Below are 21442 nucleotides of genomic sequence, written 5' to 3' on the forward strand. Positions count from 1 at the left end.
TTACTGCCACGGTCTTCGCCAAACATAGCTGTTTTGCCACACAATTTTAACTGATTCTCCAAAAAATAAGCTGCAAAGTTACGCGGCAATATTTAGGAAAAAAAGGGTAGGGTTACGAAAGGGAAACATGAAAAATTATGTCTGTGTTTTGTTTTCTACGAGTCGTTTGCTGCAAAAAGTAACATTAAGTTTTATGTTTTGTATGACCTATCATAAGTTTTTGTGACATTCTTAAACATATGGGCTTGGGAACAAAAAAGAAAAAGAAAAAGGAAGTCGTGTAACGTTTGGAAATATCCGCCAATATAATATGTCATTAGCTATGCTTTAAAGGAGATGGTTACTGGTCTCGATCTGGTAGACATCTGGAAAAAGCTAAATCATAGTGAACCAGGTCACACTTTCCATTACCATTCGGGTTCTTCTAGGCTTGATAGGATTTATGCTAGTCGATCTTTTGCAGATAAATTTTTAAATATTTCTTTGCAGTCTTTATCGATGACACTGACAGATCTGACCTGACACACTGGCAGAGACTGAGTTCCTTGAGGGAGTAAGAGATTGCTTTAAGCCAACCCCAAACCTAACGGCACCGATTTCGCTTCTTGAGATTAGAGCTGCTCTAATAGCAATGAAGTCAAACAAGTCTCCTGGCACCGATGGCATTCCTTACGAGTTTTACGTAGAATTTTGGGACGTGATCGCCCCCCATTTCTTGGATATGTTTAATCATATCCTAGAAAGGGAATCTCTGGCGTCTTCGCAGGGCCAAGCGGCGATCAGGCTAATTCCCAAGTCTTCAGGACTTTGTGGAATTTCTAATTTTCGGCCAATTTCTCTTTTGAATTGTGACTACAAAGTCATGGCATCTGTCTTAGCGAGACGATTGAGGCAGACACTGTCATCTACCATAGGGCCTCATAAAAAAGGTGGGGTACCTGGTAGATTGATTTTTGATAACTTAAGTCTTTATAGAGATGTCATTCAATTCGTTGATGACCGGGGATGTCATGACTCTTCCAACTTTTCGATTCGGGGTATGGGCGCTGCCATTGTTGGAGTTGACTTTGAAAAGGCCTACGACCTGGTTAACAGGGAAGTCCTCTGGAGGATTCTGGATGTTATGGGTTACCCCACCACTTTCGTTCGTTGGTTACAGACTATGTATTCTGTAACAGGAATGTCAATCCTCAACGGATCGGAGATGGCTGGGGTGATTAGTGATATTCAGTCGATTCGCCAGGGATGCCCCCTATCTGTCCATCTCTTCGTTCTATACATTGAGCCTTTGCTTGTGCGTTTATCTCGAGTTCTCAAGGGTATATCATTGTTTAATGAAAAACTCACTGTCAGAGCCTTTGTTGATGACGTCACCATTTTCGTTTCTTGTGACGAAGATTTTACCAGGGCAGGACAAATCGTTGATATGCTCTGTCAGTGGACAAAGGCAAGGATGAATAAGGAGAAAACAAAAGCCCTGGGACTCGGGACTTGGAGCTCTAGATCAATTTTGCCTCTTGAGTGGCTTGTGTCAGCGCCAACATTTTCCCTGTTAGGAATTAAATTTTCATATTCCATAGTAGAGACAGCTAGTAGGGTTTGGAATGATGCATTTAGCTCTTTAAATGGTATTCTGCGAGAGAATGCCAGTCGACGGTTTAATATTTACCAGAGGGTAATGTTCCTTAAGTCGAAGGCTCTCTCCGGAACTGTGTACTTTGCACAGGTATTACCTTGTATTCAAAAAATGGCTGACCAGATTTCGAAGGCTGTCATGAAATTTCTATGGATGGGGAAAGTAGAAAGGCCGAAAAAAACCGTAATTTTCCGTACTGTCAAAGAGGGGGGACTGGGAATGGTCAACACACACCTCTTTTACCGTTCCATTTTCCTCTGCCCCTTGTACAAAGTTCTGACAGGGCCCAGCAGTCCAGAAAGCTCTCTACTTGGATGTCCTTTCCTCTCCGAACCTTATTGCCACTCTACAAGGACAACACCACACCTGTAGCAGTCATGAAGAGACCCTATTACCTTCAGGAACCCCTGCATCAAATCAAGCAACTTTTCGCATCTTCCATTCTGGTGCAGGGGAATCCAATGGTTCATCGAAAAACCTACAACCATTGGATCCTGGAGGAAACGACAATGGGAAAGCTGGAGATCCTGAGGCCTAATCTGGATTGGCCACGTTTCTGGAAGGAGACTGCAGCCCTTCCAACTAACATCAGAGAGACCATGTTCCTGTTCAACCAGCAACTTCTCCCTACCAGGACCAGATGCCATCGGTTGGACCCCACCAAGGATGCAACATGCCCATTCTGCAATGAAGACCCCGAAACCGATGAGCATCTGATGTACCAGTGTCCTGAACGCCTCGTCGTTTGGAGCTGGTTGGAAGGAACTATGCGTCAGATGGGCTGCAGTTCGTCAAAGGAAGATTTGATACGTGGCCATTTTGGACCAATAGGAAATCTCCAGTTTTCTTTCACTCTTCTGGCTGCTTACCTCTACATCACCTGGAAGGAAAGAAGTCACCTTCGCGTCCCACGTCAAGAAGAAGTAGAGAGCCTATGGAAAGCCCTTCGTCAACCTAGATCCTTATGTCCTACCTAATCTTTACCATAAATTTTAGTATATTTTGTTTATTTTTTGTTTATTTTGTATTTCCTTTTCCCAACATCAATGGCCTTTGTATATTTTTGTTTATATTTTTTGTTACCAAGTCTTCTGCTACCAAGTCTTCTGCTTTGTTTACTTTTGTTTTGTTTTATTTTACGGTATTATCCCACCTCAACACACATTGCATTTGTTTGTTTTTGTTTTTGTTTTGTTTATTATTATAGTCCCCAACATTGCCACATTTTCGTTTATATCCCTTTGCTAACGTCTGCATCCGACGAACAAAAATTTTTTTTTGTCTTTGCTTCGTTTGTTTTAATGCCCCAATTAGCTGATAACAAAAGATAATAAAAGAGAATTTTACAAAAAAAAAAAAAAAAAAAAGATATTATCCTGGCAAATCTTTCAAATTTTATAACTGATATCTTGTATGAATATAATGCCGTAATTATAGAATTACGCGGCATGATTGTAAAATGGAAAAATATAAATTTTCTTTTTTTTTTAAGTTTGCCTTCATGAAATAACAAGATATATAGATATCTGAAATAGTAACTAAGTTATTATTGCTGGGTGCACGGATTGCGCCGGTTCAAGCCCCGTATATGACAACCTTTTTTCCTGTGTTTTATGACATAAAATATTTTAGTTATCGATCACTAATAATATTTTTAAAATAACATATTATTATGCGTTTTTATTTGAATGTTTTCCTACGTGCTTGTTTGGTGCAATCATTACAATGACAGGTGAAAGAGTTTGACATTGTGATTGTTAGATAATTCTATAAATTTTCTTCTTCGCCTGGGGGGGGGGGAATGGTTCGGGTGTCTAAGAAAAATACAACCCACTATTTTTTCCAGTTATTTATACCTATCGCCAGAAGCATTACAGAGAGGTGTCTACACTTAAACTACCCAGCCTCCGCTTATGGTGATTTTCCGCCAAATCCACCCTTCCTCTATTGAAAAAAAGTATACAGTTTATATTACCTACACATAGATGCAGTGTTAGCGAATATATATTTTTTTGGCGTAACACCTTTCTGAGGTTTTAGCGTATGATGGAAATATGGCCGTAAAGAACGGAAAACAATTGCGGGTTATGGCCGCGACACAAGCAGCAATAACATATAGATCAAGAAAAGATGAGAATATAAATATATAAATTTACTGATGTCTTGGTATCTTCAGGAACGGTTGACTGGAATGGCTGGATAAACTCCGGTTGCTGGGCGGCTGGATGTTGCACGGATGTCAAAAAGGCAGCAAGGCAATGAAAAGGCAGCAATGGCGGTAAAAGGCGACAAGGCAGAACAGCAGCGAGCAGCAGACACAAAACAGCACAAAAGAACAATGGTGAGTTAAATAATAAATATCAAATGAAGGAGACCAGGCGGGAAATCGGTGGAAAAGAATGTGTGTATTACCAGGCCTGATACAGGCCTTTTTATACAAATTACAAAAAACACCGTTGACAAAGAAAATAATTACGCGTAACAATAATTTTGGCGCTAGCGTAGATGTCGTTACGAACTTCTATTCTTCTTTCCGCGCGTGACCTTGTGAGGTGAACGAACTTGGTTGCTATGGTAACGTCTCTTAACTGGTTAACCGGGTTGCTATGGAGATGGGTTTAACCGGTTAATCGCGTTGCCATGGTGATGGGCTTAACCGGTTAACCTTGTTACCATGATGATGGGTTAACCAGTTAATCATAAGTTTCTGAGCTCGGTTGTTTGTTTACCAGTTACTGATGGTGCCATCTCGTGACGGATTCTTCTATAATTCTAGTTTTGTGTCTTTGCACTAGATATCGTTATATATATAAAAGCAGCCTATTTATTCCGATCTCACATTAATCTTTTTCGGTTTTCCGTATATTTGTTACGCTGATCTTTTCATTATTTCTATGTTTAGAATTTATTCAATTGTCGTTCTCTAAATCATCAGGTTCGGGTGTTGGAATTTCAGTATTCTTGGTTGATGCCTTCTAGCAGGCTATGGTCACCTGAAATAGTAATGGTCCAGAAATCCAGCAAGTTTGTTCTTGGTTTTTCATTTTTATAGTTCGAAAAAAAATGGTTAAACCTAGCATGCCTTCCAAGGAGAATTGGGAACACTTGCTAAAGTTTTTGAAAGCAGAGTTCAGTGTCCAAACTCAAATGAAACTCCTTGGTTTTCCTACATGAATGGGCACCAAAAGCCACCATAGGCTGGTGAAGAGATGGATATCGATAGATTCAGGATGCAGCAAAAAGCGTTTCAACTAAAAGTTCGATTAAGTGCACCAAGTTTTATTTTCAAATAGAGAAGGGAAAGGTTATCATTTTTACGCTTTTCAAATACTGGCATTTTAATGCTCTAAATATCCATAACGCATGTAAGTGCGATATTTAAGAGAATCAATAAATTCCCAAAGGTTTCGCTACGGCAACTCATAACACATCAACAGGACATTTACCCAAACAAAACCTTCAGAGTTGAAAAACTAAAGAGGGAAAAGGACAATTTTCCTCTGAAGGTGTAGTAAAAAAATTTTAAAGACGTTGGCGAACGAAGAACCAGACGACCGACAGAATGTAGATGTCGTTGGGGAATTAAGGCTAGTTCAAAATATAACAGGGGGGACATAATAAGTACATAAGACGTTCCTATTTTCAAACACCCAACATAGGAACGGAGTGTGACCCGCGCTATGACATAGGAATTACCATGCGAAATAACAGAAACGGAGAGCCGCAAATCCATAATCTCCCCACAAGTCGCCTTCCTATGCAACGTCTTTGCACTTGGTGGAAACCAGGCAACTGTCTAAAGCTGTATAATTTTAGTTGGGACCCACAACATGGTTTCGGACGTCAGGTTTCAGCTATTCTTCCTCCTCAAAATGTTTGAAGTCTGCTTTCGTTTTCAAGGGAAGACTGACGTGCTTTTGAAAGGCAGGATGGCGGCTTTCCCCGTTGTTTTCTTCAATGCCCCCCAAAGATTGGTTGCTAAACAAAAGCCGGCGCCAATCCCCTTGTTCGGCTTTAATGTCAGCCAATTCCCTTGCCATTACTCGTAAATAATGATTTTGGTCTGCAACACGCAATAGCGAATTAAAGAAGAAAGATTTCTGTATGAACTAATTATTTGCTCAAACTTGCAAAGGTTTTCAGAACTTGTTTTTCAGAAGACGATCGTTTCTGATGCAGGCAGAGTTGCCGCGATCGATGGAAATGATCGAGATCGAAGGATCGATCGATCAATTTTCCCTGATCGAGGTGATCGAATTGATCACAGCAGGTTATCGAGATCGAGATCGAGATCGAAAGGGTCACATGATCGAGATATTTCTCGATCAAGACGAATTTTGTGCCACCTAGGTTGATAATTTTTTTTTAATTTGTCTGCTTTTTCAGACGACGTGAATTTATGCAACTTCACGTGTTGCAGACTTGCAGTAATATTCAGTTTATTCTAGATTCTAGACATAGCACATAGTCAAATCTTTTAATACTGCATAAGTAACGAATTTAACGATTGCGAGATGAGTGTGGACGTGAGGCCTTCAACGTCAAAAGATGATAGGCGTAGGCCTACGCCTACCATTGATTTGTAAGTAATGAAATGTTGTATCCTAAAGAAAATATATTACATTTTCAATTTCCACTTCAGAACTGAGAGTCAACCTGCACTGGCAGAAAAGAAGAAATATGTAGTATTTGTCCCACCAGAGTACGTTGAAAAAGTTAGCAGTACAGATAAATCTACGATTTACAAGTGCTTGATGGGTTGTTTAAACAAAACCGTTACAGTGAACCACACAACTCTTCATAATGTTCGCAGACATGTTGAGGTAGATTTACATTTAAATGCTCTTTTACTTTCTACAACTGTACGTACAAATAATAATTGTTATTTTCAAAGTCTTTCCACAAATTAAGATTGCCCGACTTAAATTCAAAAATTGAAGAACACAAAACTCAGAGTTTGTTAAAAAAACGTCGCGATTCAGGGAAAGATGTGTTTGGTGCTCAGACAGTAATTGACAAACATTTGGTTAACACAAAAGAGCCATCGACCTCTAAGCCCATTGTTACTCAAGCCGACTTGGACGACAAAATTATGGTAATAGTCATTCTCTCATGATTTAAAGTTAACCTCCAAGAAAGTAATCGTAATTTTATTCTTAGGATTTTATTGTAAGCGACATGAATGCTTTAAGGATAGTTGAGAAAGAAGGTTTTCTCGGGCTCATGGGAGGCCTTGTTGGAAAGTTGAAAATAAAAAAGAGAATGTTCTTTACCGAAAAACTGAAGCGAAACTTTTCAAATTCGAAAACTGCACTCTGCTTGGCCCTGGAAAACGCAACTGATGTGTGTACCACCGCTGACATGTGGACAGCTCATCGTAGGAGCTACTTAGGGATGACAGTCCACTGGAAAGGGGACGATTTAAAGAGACGCAGTGCTTGCCTAGCGATTTGCCGAGTAAAAGACAGACACACGTTCGACGTGATTGCAAAAGTAATCAATGATGTTCACAAAGAATTCAATATTATTGACAAGGTCAATGTAATGATAACTGACAGTGGCTCTAACTTCCTCAAAGCTTTTAAAGTATTCGGAGGGAATGAACTGACTGAGGATCAAGACGATTTGCAAAATTATGACGACGAAGATTGTGAGAATGACGATGACGTTGTCTACATAGACTTAGATCAAATCTTTCAAGAACATGCACAAGAACAAATATTAGTGGAAAATGAAGATGCAGATTCTGAAACGGAAAATGAATGCCGAGAATGAATCAAATTGCCTTATCACGTTAAGTGTCCATGTCATCTCCTGAATCTAATAGCAACTACAGATATTTCTAAAATAACGAATGTGACCTTCAACAAACTGAAAAAACAAGTTGATAGAAAATTGCAGAAAATTTGGAATAAGCAATCTCGAAGTTCCTTGGCCTCTAATACCATCAAAGAAAAACTAGGCTCACTTTTCATCTTGTACAATCAAACAAGATGGAATGCTTTCTACGACGCCATGAACTGTGTACTCAAATTTTCTAACACGAAAAGTACGGAGCTAGGAGAAACATTTCGTCACTTTGGATTGATTCCCTTAACGCAGTCAGAAAAGGAATTTATTGGAGAATACGTTCGTATAATGGAACCGTTTACTCAAGCACTCGATGTTCTGCAGAATGAAGAAAATATGAGTATAGGATGTGTTATACCCACAATTAAGCTACTTGTGGAAAAAATTGAAGAGTTTTCAATTGATCCCACTATTCATCACTGCGGTCCCATTGTTTTTGCCGTTCTTGGCGGATTACACGCCAGATTTAATCACTTAATGAACAAGCATCCTTTAATAATGGCAAGTATCTCTGACCTAATGTTCAAAATGGTATGGGCTGAAGACGATTCCAAAGCTGCGTATACTTTATTACTCAAAGGAGCAGTTTGACGTGTGAAGACCAGTCACTGCAGTCAGCCTACGTAAGTTAGATATGTGTTTTGATTTGTCAAATTACTTGTCTAGTCCGCAATTTCTTTCAATGTTTAACATAGTCTACGCGACTACGCTGCTTACACTTTCCCATAATATAACACTTCTTTTTTATGTTGGTAATTCAATAGATCTTCTACAATTAACATCCAAAAACAATGAATCACCGAAAAAGAAGCGCTTCCTTGATGGATACAATCGGAGGCCGTCAACTGAAATCGACGAAGTCGAGAAATATCTTACAGAGGATTCACAGGGCATCTCTTTGTTAGATCGTTTTCCCAACATCAGGATGATTTACAAGTAATAGTTACAAGCTGTCATGCCAAATTATCAAATATATTTATGCTTGTTTTATTTTCTTCTACCAGAGAATACAACAGTGGCCTGCCATCTTCAGCTGCCTGCGAAAGATTGTTTAGCACAGCAGGACTCATTTTCACAGCAAAAAGATGTAATCTCTCTGGTTTAAATTTTGAAATGTTGGTTTTCTTAAAGCTGATTGGGGCTTGTTGCCGTGAATGGGGCAATCAACCGTCAAAAACATGTGGAAACAACAGAAAATAACAATGTTTCACTTTGTGTATTTGGTTTACTCTTTCATATCAAAATACAAGAGGAAAAATTCAGACGATCGATTTGATCGACGTCAATCATCAATCGATCACTTTTTCATTCACTGCTCGATGCGATCGATTGATCAGTTTTTTTAAGATATCGAGATCGAGATCGTTCGATCACCAAATGGTGATCGAACGGCAACTCTGGATGCAGGCATAAAAATTTAAGATCCATTACTTATAAATCTATTGATGTGTTAATGGGCTATCTAACATATTCTTACCCAGCAGGGATGTTTTTCGTTTCTAATGTGCGTCACTTGTCTCTTGGGAATTCGAAGTCATTGACATTAATGCTTGTGTCTCAGTTATATAAGAGGCATTTCAATCTTGGGAAATCTCTTCATAGTTGCTTGTTTCTGGCGGTGACGTAGGTATACCTCCACATGATGACATTTGGATTTGCTCTATGTACATGAAAAAGGCAAATCACATTGATCGCAGCAAATGGAGCCTTTCCGTTTTTCCCGTAAAAAAAGAAATCAAATGATTGCTTTTTATCCATGAAATGCACTCTTTTAATAGCTACACATAATTGCGATTATATATATGATATTGAAACAATTGGGAAAAGACAGTTTATTGTTTCGGGTTTATTTAAATTTGGCACCAACACGTTACAAAAACAGTGGCAAAAAGGGAAAAAGGTCAAAGACTGAGAGAAGATTCGGGAGAAGACTGACAGACTTACAGACTGGTCTCCCACTTACTGCCGACTGCCTTCTAGTGAAGTTTTTTTCGTCCTTATGCGGCGAAACAAAGAGTCGAATTTTAAGTCAAATCAGGTCAGACGTGTCAAAAAATATAACGCCAGGCGTGTCCAAAAATATAACGTCAGGCGGAGGACGGCTGGCTTTACATTAGAGTAATAAAAGTTATAAGTGGGTCATTCAAGGCAATAAACTTGGGGTCAAAAACAGGGCACGGCTAAGAGATACGGGCAATAAAAGCAACATGTTAAATTTTACCGTTTGAATTTTAGTCGGCAGATCGTTACAATATTATATGATATCTCCAGAACAGAATTTACTAGACAACCTTGGTCGAGCAAAGAACTTCTTCGTTGGAAAGCATCTGAATTTAGAACTTATCTGCATTACCTTGGAGTTGTAATTTTCAAGAAGTTTTGGTCTCCTGAATTTTACAACCATTTTCCTTTGCTCCATGTTGCTATAAAGCTGTTGTCTTATGGACCTTTCTCCGTCACGGACAATGCGTTTGCTAACGCATTACTCTCCCGTTTTGTTACTCAATCACAGGCTCTTTATTCGGATTTGGTTATGTCTTACAACATTTATGCTTTGTTGCATTTGTCTTCCGACGTCTTAAAATTCGGGCCACTTGATAACTTCAGCGCCTATCGCTTTGAAACTATTACGGAAAGATGAAAAGATACCTTAAGAAAATGACAAACCTCTTCAACAGCTTGTTAAACAGCTATTAGAAGAAATCCAAAATCATACCTTCGTCCTACCAAAAATTGCAGCCTCCAACGAAATAGAATTTCTTAGTAGACACAATAGTAACCCCATCGTGGAAAAGTATGTAGATTTTCAATTTTGATCATTAAACATTTCAGGAGTGGAACACTGGAAATGTGATGATGAGGCAGATAATTGTCTGTTTCTTAAGGACATGTCTATTGTTGTGATGTATGATTTGAAAAATTGCACTAATAACGTGGTTGTAATTGGAAAAACACATGATAACAAAAAAGATTTTTATTCGTATCCCTGTCATTCATCTGTAATCCAAGAATATCTTGTGTCTTCGCTCTCTACTAATCTTCAATTGTGGAATGTGAAAGACCTTTTGTGTAAGGCGGTTTGATTGCATAGTTCAACGTCGTTTGATTCATTTGTAGTTTTTCCATTAAAAAAACAATAAATTTTTTTCTTCAAACGGTAGTTTTAGAGACATTCCAGACTAAACACACATTCATTGGTAAAGTCACCCCAAAATTTTCTGACCTAGGCTAAGAGACATTTTAAGTTCACCCAATAGACCTCTAGAAGACATCCATAAGACTCCCTAAAGATATCTTTCATTCATCTAAAAGCCATATTCTTTTAACTCTTCAACTTCACTGACAATGCTGCCCCAAAGACGCCTTGCTTAGAAGACATTCTGATCCCGTTTTGCCCTTTTACTGTTGCCAGATGCCAAAAAATATCTTTAATGAATCGGAAAGATGACATAAATATGTCTTTAAGAAGTCAGAAAGATATCAGAAAGATGACATAAGGATGATTAAGAAATCAGAAAGATATCATGAAGATGTCATTAGGAAATCTTTCAGATACCCCAAAAAATATCTTTAAGGAATCATATAGACGACATAAAGATGTCTTTCATACATCAAAAAGACAACTTAAAGCTGTCCTTAAGCTGTCTTGAAAGACATCTTAAGGATAATACTAGTCCCAGACATTTGGACGAAAGGAAGGAGTCTAAAAGATTACTTTAAAGACATCCTCAGGACATCCCCAGTCGGGACAACTTGATGAAGTATGATACTATACCTATATATATATATATACACTGTATATATATATTGAGGTTACTTATAGGTTGAATAACTACCCAATTTTTTTTTCTTAAAAAAAATAAAATCTAGATCCCCCGCCAACTCATAAAGTGTCAAAATGGGTGTTTTTTTACGGTTTTTCGGCACGCTTGGACTGCGTGTTAGTTTTAAAAATCAGGCCTTAACATATTATTATTTAACTAGTGAAACTACATATTTTTACCAATTTTGAGGAAAATCGAATGAAATTTAGACCCCCCGCGATAAGTTTTTATATTCCGTTTTCGATATGACAAGGTCACTCAATGACTTTACCTGTCGGGATGTGAAAAATTCCCTTTAATCTTATGTCATCAGATATAATAATATTAGGCAACAATGTAATGAGTCATTAGACTCATAACCAGTCACCAAGCACTCCGATGTGAACCTTTTTTAATGTGCCTTTCAGTGAAGTGAAATATTTTCAAATGCAGAGCCGAGTTTCATCGAGTCATTCTATTACCGATATCATTATTGGATGCATAGAAAATGAAAGTCTTGCTGACAAGTGTAAGCTTCCAACTAACAGAAGTGTCATGGCCCGTTATTTGCACATGAGAACTGAAAACGCTCTTAAACCCAACAACGATCTAATTAGTTTATTGTTTGGTGAAATGGAAATTGTGTGGGCGAAATCTGGCATTCCCATTAAACAGAAGAAAAATGTGACGAAACAACTAACTTCATTGTTGGACGAATATCGAAATCTCAAGAAGGAAGGTACGAAAAATCTTGTCAGTTCTAAACCAACGCGCTCTAAAAAAGAGAACTCACTGCAAAAGAAAATTAAGTGCTTTCAAGAAAAACTGGATGAACTTTGTGATATTTCTACTAGTGACTGTTATCAAACACTACGTTCTTCTAGAAGAAAAAATTGGAAAAAGAATTGGGATTTTTACCAAAACCAAAAAAGTATCAGAACCCAAAAACTTGTTGCTGTTGACAGAAATGCCCAAAACATCGAAATGCAAAGAAAGCAATGCTGTCAACCTGATATACAAAATCATCGGCAAGGCATGACAGACAAAGAAATTCAGGATGCGATTAACTTATTAGATGATGAATTGGACTCAACTGACGGTGATGAAGAAGATTATCAAGTGATCCCGTCTAAGAGAAAAAAGTCCAGTGAAAACGTGTCTCTTTCACTTCCAGCAAAGGAGTTATCGAAAGTTATGTCGCAAGTGTTCGACAGATCAAACATTTCCGTTCGAAAGCAGTTACTAGTCCAATCTGCAATTATTAATTCTGGCGGTGAAAGCGTCAATTCATTTTCCTTGTCCGTGTAATCCGTCTGGCGTCAACGAGCTGCAGAACGAAAACTGAAGGCCAAAGAAGTCAAGGAAAACTACTTGAAGAATAAACCAAAATATACGACGGTGCATTGGGACTCTAAACTTATTATGCTTGTTAGCGGTAAAAAAGAAGAGCGCGTTGCTATATTAGTTAGCGGTGCATCAAGCGGGTATAACATTTAAAGGACTTAAGAAATGATTTGGTATTAATACTTCATTTTTTTTTCATAGACCGAAAATTATTGGCATTCCATCCGTTGCAGATTCAACCGGTATTTCGCAAAAGAACGCAGTAATTGAAATGCTAGATGATTGGCAACTAAAACAAGACGTCGCCGCTTTAGTTTTTGATACCACCGCTAGTAATACTGGCATTCGAAATGGTTGCGCCAGTTTAATTGAAAAGGATCTGAATCGCCCTCTTCTTTGGCTGGCCTGGCGTCATCACATGTACGAGGTTCACATAAAAAATATTTGGAAAGCCGTTTCCGGTAACACAGTTGGCCCAGAGGAGTTGCTTTTTAAGCGGTTTCAGAGTGACAGGGAGAATATCGATCACGATCTTAACGACGTAACTCTATTTCAATGGCCTGGGACCATGGATGACAACGGGAAACCAATTACATCAATGATAGCATCAACTGCAACAGAAGTTCTTAAATGGGCGAAGGATTGTTATTCGACTAGTGTGTTTCCTAGGACCGATTATAAAGAACTGCTAGAGTTAACGATTCTTTTTCTTGGCGGTGACGTGACGATTAAATTAAGGAAACCGGGAGCGCTCCATCATGCCCGGTTTAAGAGTAAGGCCATTTATTTCCTAAAAATGTGTTTGCTGTCAACTCGTCTTGAACTTACAGACAAAGAGCTAGATCAAATAACCCGGATGGCAAATTTCATCGCACTTTTTTATGCTAAATCTTTCCTTCGATCTAGATTGGCCCTTATTGCCCCAACGGACGATTTGTTGTTCCTGGGGTCAATGACATGGTTCAGAGACGATGACGAAGTAATAGCAAATGCAGCGATTGAATCTCTTCTCCGCCATCAATGGTATTTTACAGAAGCCTTAGTTGTGTTTGCAATTTTCAACGAGCATTTATCGGAGTTTACTCGGTCAATACTAGCTCGAAAGTTGTGGGAAACACCCAGACCAAAGGAGTTCATTGTGGGAAAACCAAAATTTCCGATTAAATCCATTGACGACATGCCTCTTTTACATTCACTCATAGGCCCGGACTCATGGCTACTTTTTCACGTTATGAGACTTCATGCTAGTCAAACATTTTGGTTGCAGCTTCCGTTAAACTATTGGGAGCGGATGACTGATTATCGTGAAATTAGGGATTTCGTTCGACAGTTAGAAGTCGTAAATGACTGCGCAGAACGCGGAATAAAATTGATTTCTGATTTTAAAGACATTTGCCAATCCTAGGAACAGCAGGCTTTTTTATTTCAAGTTGTTGAAAATCATAGAGTATCAATGGCGTCCCTGAAGAAGTCTGATCTTGATCGCTTATGAATTTATTCTGTTTTTTATGTTATTGATTATCGAGCTGTGTTATTTGAATAGTCATGAACTGAACAGTCTTTTTGTCAAAAATTAACTCAGTGAAAAATAAATTTATCTCATCAATACTACTAATTTATTTAATCAAAACTTATCGCGGGGGGTCTAAATTTCATTCGATTTTCTTGAAAATTGGTAAAAATATGTAGTTTCACTAGTTAAATAATAATATGTTAAGGCCCGATTTTTAAAACTAACACGCAGTCCAAGCGTGCCGAAAAACAGTCAAAAAATCCCATTTTGACACTTTATGAGTTGGCGGGGGGTCTAGATTTTATTTTTTTTTAAGAAAAAAAAATAGGGTAGTTATTCAACCTATAAGTAACCTCAATAAAAAAAGGCCCATATGAAAATCAAAAAAAGTGCGGGAATGAAACAGACTAATGGATAAACCTACTCTGTACAAACTTCTTCGTAAACATACAGTACCCGATGAGGATAAGTGGGATATATATCAGATGAAGAAAAAGAAGTCTTTTGGTAAGGATATAAAACTTTTATTTCTATTCCGTTCTTACAAATATTTTGTTTTAATCAGATGATTTGGACAAGACAAATGCTGCTCTCAGGTTGTACTATCAAACAACTGAATTGGCTGCTGCGGGTAAAAGGCCTCGTTCACAAAATTCAGACATCCAATCGGAGATAGAGGACCATCAAGTTGGCAGAGGTCGTCGAACTCCGAAACCCCGAGACATATATAGTCCACCATCCTCTCCGAGTATAGGTGGTAATAAGCGAAGTGGGATAACGACAATAAGATGCACGAAACTGTCATATGATACTTTTCATGTAATTTGCTGGTATACTATCGATAATAATCTCCATTGTTCTCTTTCAATTGGTTTGCATTTCCAGAGTCCGGCGAACAGGTTTAAGTCCAGCAAACGAGTTCATCCACCAAATATAAATGTAATGGAATCTGTTTTTGATTCATCCCCATTGGAAAAGAAAGGTAAGCTATCCTGCACAGCAATATTTCTCTTTTTATTAGATTAATTCTATATCCATTGGTGTCGATTCCAGTGGCTGCATCAAAGCCAGTAAACTGTATACAGAAACGTACAAGAGCGGAATCAACTTGTTTTGTGGATTTGAGCTTTCCAGGTTCATTTAGTATTTCATAAATAACGTAAAATAATTGTCGTGGAGATTGAATGTTCACAGATTCGGGTGGTCCAGAAAAACATCACAAGGATTTACATGATGAAGGTGATTTGGATTTATCGTCGCAATACGTATATCCAGTGGATATCACTGTGCCGCCTGGAGATGTGTTGAGCCTTTTCAATAAAATTAAGTTTATTAAACGACAACAATAAAGCTCGAACAGAGAATTTTGAAGAATGGAAAATTTTGACGCCGTCAGTGTTTACAATAACTGAGAAATTCCCATATAAAAAAAAAACCATTTTTAACTTATCTTCTCGGTACAAATTCCCCGTATACATTTCGCCCATCACTTTTCCGTCAGAAAAAATTACGTCGAGCTTTCGTGCAGATATTTTTTCGCCAATATCATACGACTAAAAAATTTCTATGAACTGCTCTTCTACTGATCTGACCAAAAAATTGCAATTATGTTTCTGTAGTTCTTTAGTTGGCATTGCATTATTACAGGTTTTACAGGTAAGAAAACCCTCACTCTGTCTGAGATAACTGGAACAGTACTCACAATAGTAATGGAGAGTTACAGCATTCGATTTCATGTCAACAATTTTATCAAATAAATGCCAGCTTTTAATGCGTACGGATGACACAAGAAGGCTTACGATTTCCAGTAAATCAGACAGAGAAGACCTAGTCAGATTATGCCTAAGATACAAAGGTGCCCTTTCAAAAGACTGGAATCGGAAATTAGAGGTTTGTCAGACACCAGTTCCTCGTCAGCCTCACCTTTGCTCGTAACAATTTGAATTTCTTATCTTTCTGATGATCTCGAGGGATTCTGAGATACGGAAAAAAATTTTTAGCATTTTTGCTGAAACGTATTAAATACACTGCTGCATTAAAGCTATACTTGAGTAGATAAAGGTTCATTGAAAGAACAATTTCCAAGCTCTTCACCACCTCACTGAGGTTCACCATGCGCATATAATATTTTTGTTTTGTAACATCAGCAAATGAAATAATGGCCCTTTCAGATATAAAATTACGTTATGAAAAACTAAAGTAACCGAGAAAGTTCCACATGCTGTTAGAATTAGTATTTCCATAAATCCTTATACTGTGTATTCCTTGACGTTTCCAGTTAAACACCATTGTACTTGGAATGTTCCTCACTACTCCGTCGATGGATCTTTTTCGCCAAAGAAGATACGGTCCTCTCACTTTATTGTTATTCATCTTTCACAAAGTAAATATTTCGCTTTAACTCTGCAATTCTTTAACGCTATAATTTTTTCAGATCACTAGTAGAAAGAGGCAGACGATAGAAAAACCAATAAACAAAAAAACACTAGTGGCTCTGATGCCATACATTACATGAGTATAAGCAATAAATTCTAAGTGCTTCAGTGTTTATGCCACAAAATTAAACAGACACCTAAAATTAAATATATTTTTTTAACAATCGAAGCTGTCCAACAACATAGCGACCCACAAACTGAGTGATATGAGAGGGGGCTCCGTAGAAAGCAAAAGGATTGCAATGAACAAATATGAACTTCAACATATTATTGGTGAGTGGCAGTTATTTATACATTCTTCGCACTGAAGAAATCTTTCATTTGTAGATTTTTCAATGTAATGTTCTTTTTCCTACAGATAAATTTCTCGATTGTGAATTGGTGAAGGGTGATTCCATATGAAAACGACCAAAAACTGTGGCGACCATCTCACGGATTTGATCGTCACCGGGCTTAATCGATTCGTATTGATGTAAAAAAAATTTTCCTAGAAGGATTTTGAAAAAAAAATGGCGCATTCGTCCGGCGCGAAGGTTTGAAATTTTGAAAAGTTCGAATGACCGTATTACGATTAAAATTTTTTAAAGCATATTGAAATGTATAAATTAGTTGATTTATCTATCAGATCATGTAGTTCTAATGTTAAACTATTTTTTAAGACCAACCGCACAAAAATCCGTTGTGGCGCCACCTGGTGGCGCTAAATTAAAAAACAGTATAAACAGCTAACTTTGATTAGATTAAAGTATAGGTTAATTTTGTTGCAGATTCATGAAATTTCGTAGAGATGTGAGGGAGGGTATAAAGTATGTCTGGTTAAAATTTCAGACTCTTAGCGTAATTCTAAAGTATCATTTCTTATTTTTAAAAGTACAAAAAAAGTCATTTTTCGTGAAATTGACGTTTTTCACTTTTAAAAATCGGAATGAGCCGCTGAATGGAATTGCTTGAATTTTTCAGGAAAGCATTCTTATTATGTCTACTTGATAACAAAAAATAATCAGAGGGGCGTTATTTTTTGTTTGGGAAATATCTTACATTCTATATCATCATCTTTTAAATTCTTAATTTCATAAAAATCTCTTCATTTCACAAGAAAAAATACGTTTCCGATGGCAATTTTTTATATTCAAATCCTCAAAAATGTTTAGACTTCAGAACTGAATGTCACATTACAGTTGGATGACCAATACTCAGTGAAATCGATATATGTATCACAAACTTTCTCCCAAACGGATGGCGTGAGGTCAAAAAATTTGCTCCTAGGAGCTCTTCTTTTTAGATCAACGCGGTTAAGGACACATATAATACGGTCAATATGCACAGTTAGTTCATCTCTCTCTTTGGGGAGATGGAATCCAGCCGAAGATTCTGATCCTACCGGATGATGAAATTTTATTATTAGTTCCTCGCTGTCATCAAATATCTCTTCTAAAGTTCCCAACCACCAATCACCATCAAATTCAACAGCTAACAAATTATCAATTTCAAAATCAGAACAGGTAAATGGGCAATACAGTGGGGGGACAACTTCAAAAGTTAGAATTGGTAGTTTACTTCGTGGATCTGGTAGAGTGGATGCAATCAATTCGCCTGGTCTTGTAGTTGTTATGAAACTGTGAAATGAACGAGTTCCGGTAATGGCAATCGCACGTTTAAATAGGCGTTCTAGTTTCTTGCTCCACTCTTCAATTTTAGCAGCAGAAACGAAAATAAATTCAATGTTGGGAATCGCGGTTTTCGCCCAGTCTAACAGGTCCATTGGCGTTAACATTTGGTTAGTAACACACCGTCTTTTTGCTTCTAATCTCGCAAGTTTCTTCACCGTGCCTCCAATTCCGTCGGCTGAATTTTTACCATGTCCACTCGCCGAAAAAAACCATTTCGCCGTCAGACCACCAAAGTCAACGTTGAAGAATGACAGATTGGCAAAATTGTAGCGATTTTTATAATGAGCAGGTCCGCCATCACTAAAAAACAGAAGCGTACGGATCATCTCTCGGAAATTCAATAATTCTCGTGCTATGTAGCCGATACATTTTTTTTTTAAGTTTAAACTGGGTCTGTCTAAGAGGCGGGAGTCCAATGATCGTAACTCAGTTATCGAAAACAATTATGTTTCTCTTCTGGTATCTTCGTCAAAGAGCGCAAAGTGTCGATTTCTTTAATGCTAAATTTTATTCAAAAATTCATTTCTTAATGATGGAAACCAAAATTAATTTGTCCGTCTGAAAATACCTGTAAGAGTATTGAATTTTACGTATATGGTTGACTACTCAATTGCCATGCGGGAGACTCACGTTCAAATCTGGTAACAGAATAATTTCTAAGCGTTTTTTTGTAGAGCCAAGTGAACGTTAAAATGAGCTTTGGTGACCATAAAATTTCGTGTATTAGAGCAGTTTTTTCCGGTCATCAACACTGCTAACATCATCTTTAAGTCGTCATTGTAGGATTTCAGGACAGAATAAAAAAATTCTAGTAATGCCGTTACGATGAAAATATATCTTTTAAAAGACGTCAGGATACTGTGTGGGATGTGCTTTGCAAATGGTCCCTAGGCTTTTATTACAAATCGTAGTATAAACTAGTGGCATTCAATCCTAGGTAAACATTTTGCAGAGGGAAAAACCAAGATTTGTCGAGGTGGTCTGGAACAGCTAGGGAAGAGGACATGTCATCCACGTATTCTTTTTCTATGTATGAAAAAAGCGAATTGTTTGATTAGAAAATCAATTCCCGGTTTCACAACGTGAATAAAAGACTGTTGCTTTTGGACAAGCAGGTTTGAATTTGCAAAGTTGCCTAAAGCTGAAAGGATAGAGAAATGAATTTTTTCATGAATGATTAGAATGAATAACATTTTACGAAACTAATAATTTTAAATATTCAGATATCGATAAATTAGAATTAGTAAGGAAATGTACCTTCGGCTAACAATTCAATTAAAATCAACATAAAAGGTGTTGGGAATACAATACTCCCAACACCCACGACGAGGTCGGGGAGAACCATCCGTCTCCCCCGACGTCTGCAACACTACTATTTGTAAGGGCCCCCGTAAGGTTGCCCCCCTTTTCTATGTTCTAGTTCCCACTATTTAGTGTTGTGGACCCGCCCACGCCAGTGTAAGCCCTTTTTGGCCTAACTTAGGCCAGTCGAAAATACACCTCGAAAGCCTACACAACTAGGAGTTAGTGTTCCACATTCTTCATTATCTAAAGGTATCGAACGGTCTGAACACATGGAAAAGAGTTCAAAAATGTCTTTTAAAAGGATCCTTTATAAGGGCTAAAATTTTACGTGATTTCTCGCACTGTTTGTCGAAAAGAGACGCCTCGAAGTGTAAAAGTAATGATGGCCATTGTTCAATTATCCCATCGAGATATTCTTTGAGTGACAGCCAGCGCGTGTCTCCAGGTTTAAGGATGTCATGTTTATCCAATTCAAAATATTGCAGAATTTCTAAAAGTTGGCTTTTCCGAGTAGGGCTAAATTTTAAGTGATTTGGAACGGCATGTATGAATTCACTGATTTGTGGAGGCAATAGTTTGAAGCAGTATTATGCACACAGATGTAAGTCGGGACAGTTACACTTCATCGTTGCGATTCCAGGAATTCTTTCTTGCAATAAGGTTGAAACTGAATGCAGTCTGCCAAACATGACGTTGCATGTGTCTGCCGAAAAACCAACGAAATTTGCAAAGGGGATCCCGCGCTTCTCAAGTCTTTCAAATAGGACACTGGTTAATTCAAGAGCTGCTCCATAGGATGTTTCAACAACATCCACGACATCAGATTTCAGTTTTCCCTTGGTGTGATTCCAGAGCATCACATCTGTCGTACAATAGCGATCAACCGATAACAACCGGTGGAAATACACAAAGAAATAGACTTTCTAATCGTAAGTACATTTATTCGTCACGTAGTGTGTGTCTCATGGGAGTAACGTACCATTTTTTTACACAATCATGTTGTAATATGTTTGGTATTTCTTTGCAATCAGCATTTACTCTATGAGGCATTGCATACATCTTACCAGCTATACAATTCACATCGAAGTCATTAACTCGTGACGCGATTTTGGAAACTAAGTGGATTTGAAAGCGACTGGAGACAAAAGGCTGTGCATGAGCATTTTCAATTCTTAGAAACTTGTATCCCACTATCTCGATTGAGTGATTTTCCTCCCGACGGTCTTCCATGTCTACGCACACAACGACTGCACCATTTCTCATTAGACAAATGTTATTTGGGAATTTGTTTGTGATCGAAAAATTAGGGAATGAAATTGTTTTAATGGGGTTTACGCCACGAGTGACAGAAAAATCAACGATCAATTTCTGTTTTGAATGAAGAATTTCTGACCTGGCAACTTCTATATTAAATAACTTTATGGTATCAACAATCGTGCCATCTGCCAAAGTTGGCAACAAGTATTTAAATCGTTCGATCATTCTGTTACGTAGCTGCTCGACTGGTAAATTACCAGAAAGAATTTGGTTTCGGAAAAAGCCTTGGAAATTTTCGAAAACATATGCGCTGTTTACTTCTATGCCGCATTCGTAAGTTTCAACATCTTCTGTAAGATGGATAATTGTATGAGTCGTAGGACGGATTGGAAAGCCAAAGTCAATTAGTTGTTGGACATATTTTTTTTAACACCGCACTTGCCTCAGTGATATTGGCATGTTCAACGGGAGACGGATCAAACCCAACAATAGGACGGAATACTGGAGAAGCATAATGTTGTGAAGCTGATCGTCTTGCAAAATTCCATCGAATAAAGGGAAGAGGTTATACATCATACAATCTCTTAATTCGTGATGTTTGTACTTTGTGCCACAGGTAGTTAATGATC

General features: G+C 37.9%; 1 protein-coding gene across 1 annotated transcript; it reads left to right on the plus strand.

Annotated features, from left to right (window-relative positions):
- The first annotated feature begins 6150 nt into the window (after positions 1–6150).
- LOC116930553 lies at positions 6151–7447 on the plus strand. The gene is made up of 5 exons (XM_045178702.1): positions 6151–6218; positions 6279–6502; positions 6577–6731; positions 6797–6892; positions 7178–7447. Exons 1-5 carry the CDS (start codon positions 6151–6153, stop codon positions 7409–7411), a joined length of 777 nt encoding a protein of 258 aa, XP_045034637.1. The 3' UTR covers positions 7412–7447.
- The last annotated feature ends 13995 nt before the right edge of the window (positions 7448–21442 follow it).

This window comes from Daphnia magna, linkage group LG9 (assembly GCF_020631705.1).
Source record: "Daphnia magna isolate NIES linkage group LG9, ASM2063170v1.1, whole genome shotgun sequence".
NCBI classification, from domain to species: domain Eukaryota; kingdom Metazoa; phylum Arthropoda; class Branchiopoda; order Diplostraca; family Daphniidae; genus Daphnia; species Daphnia magna.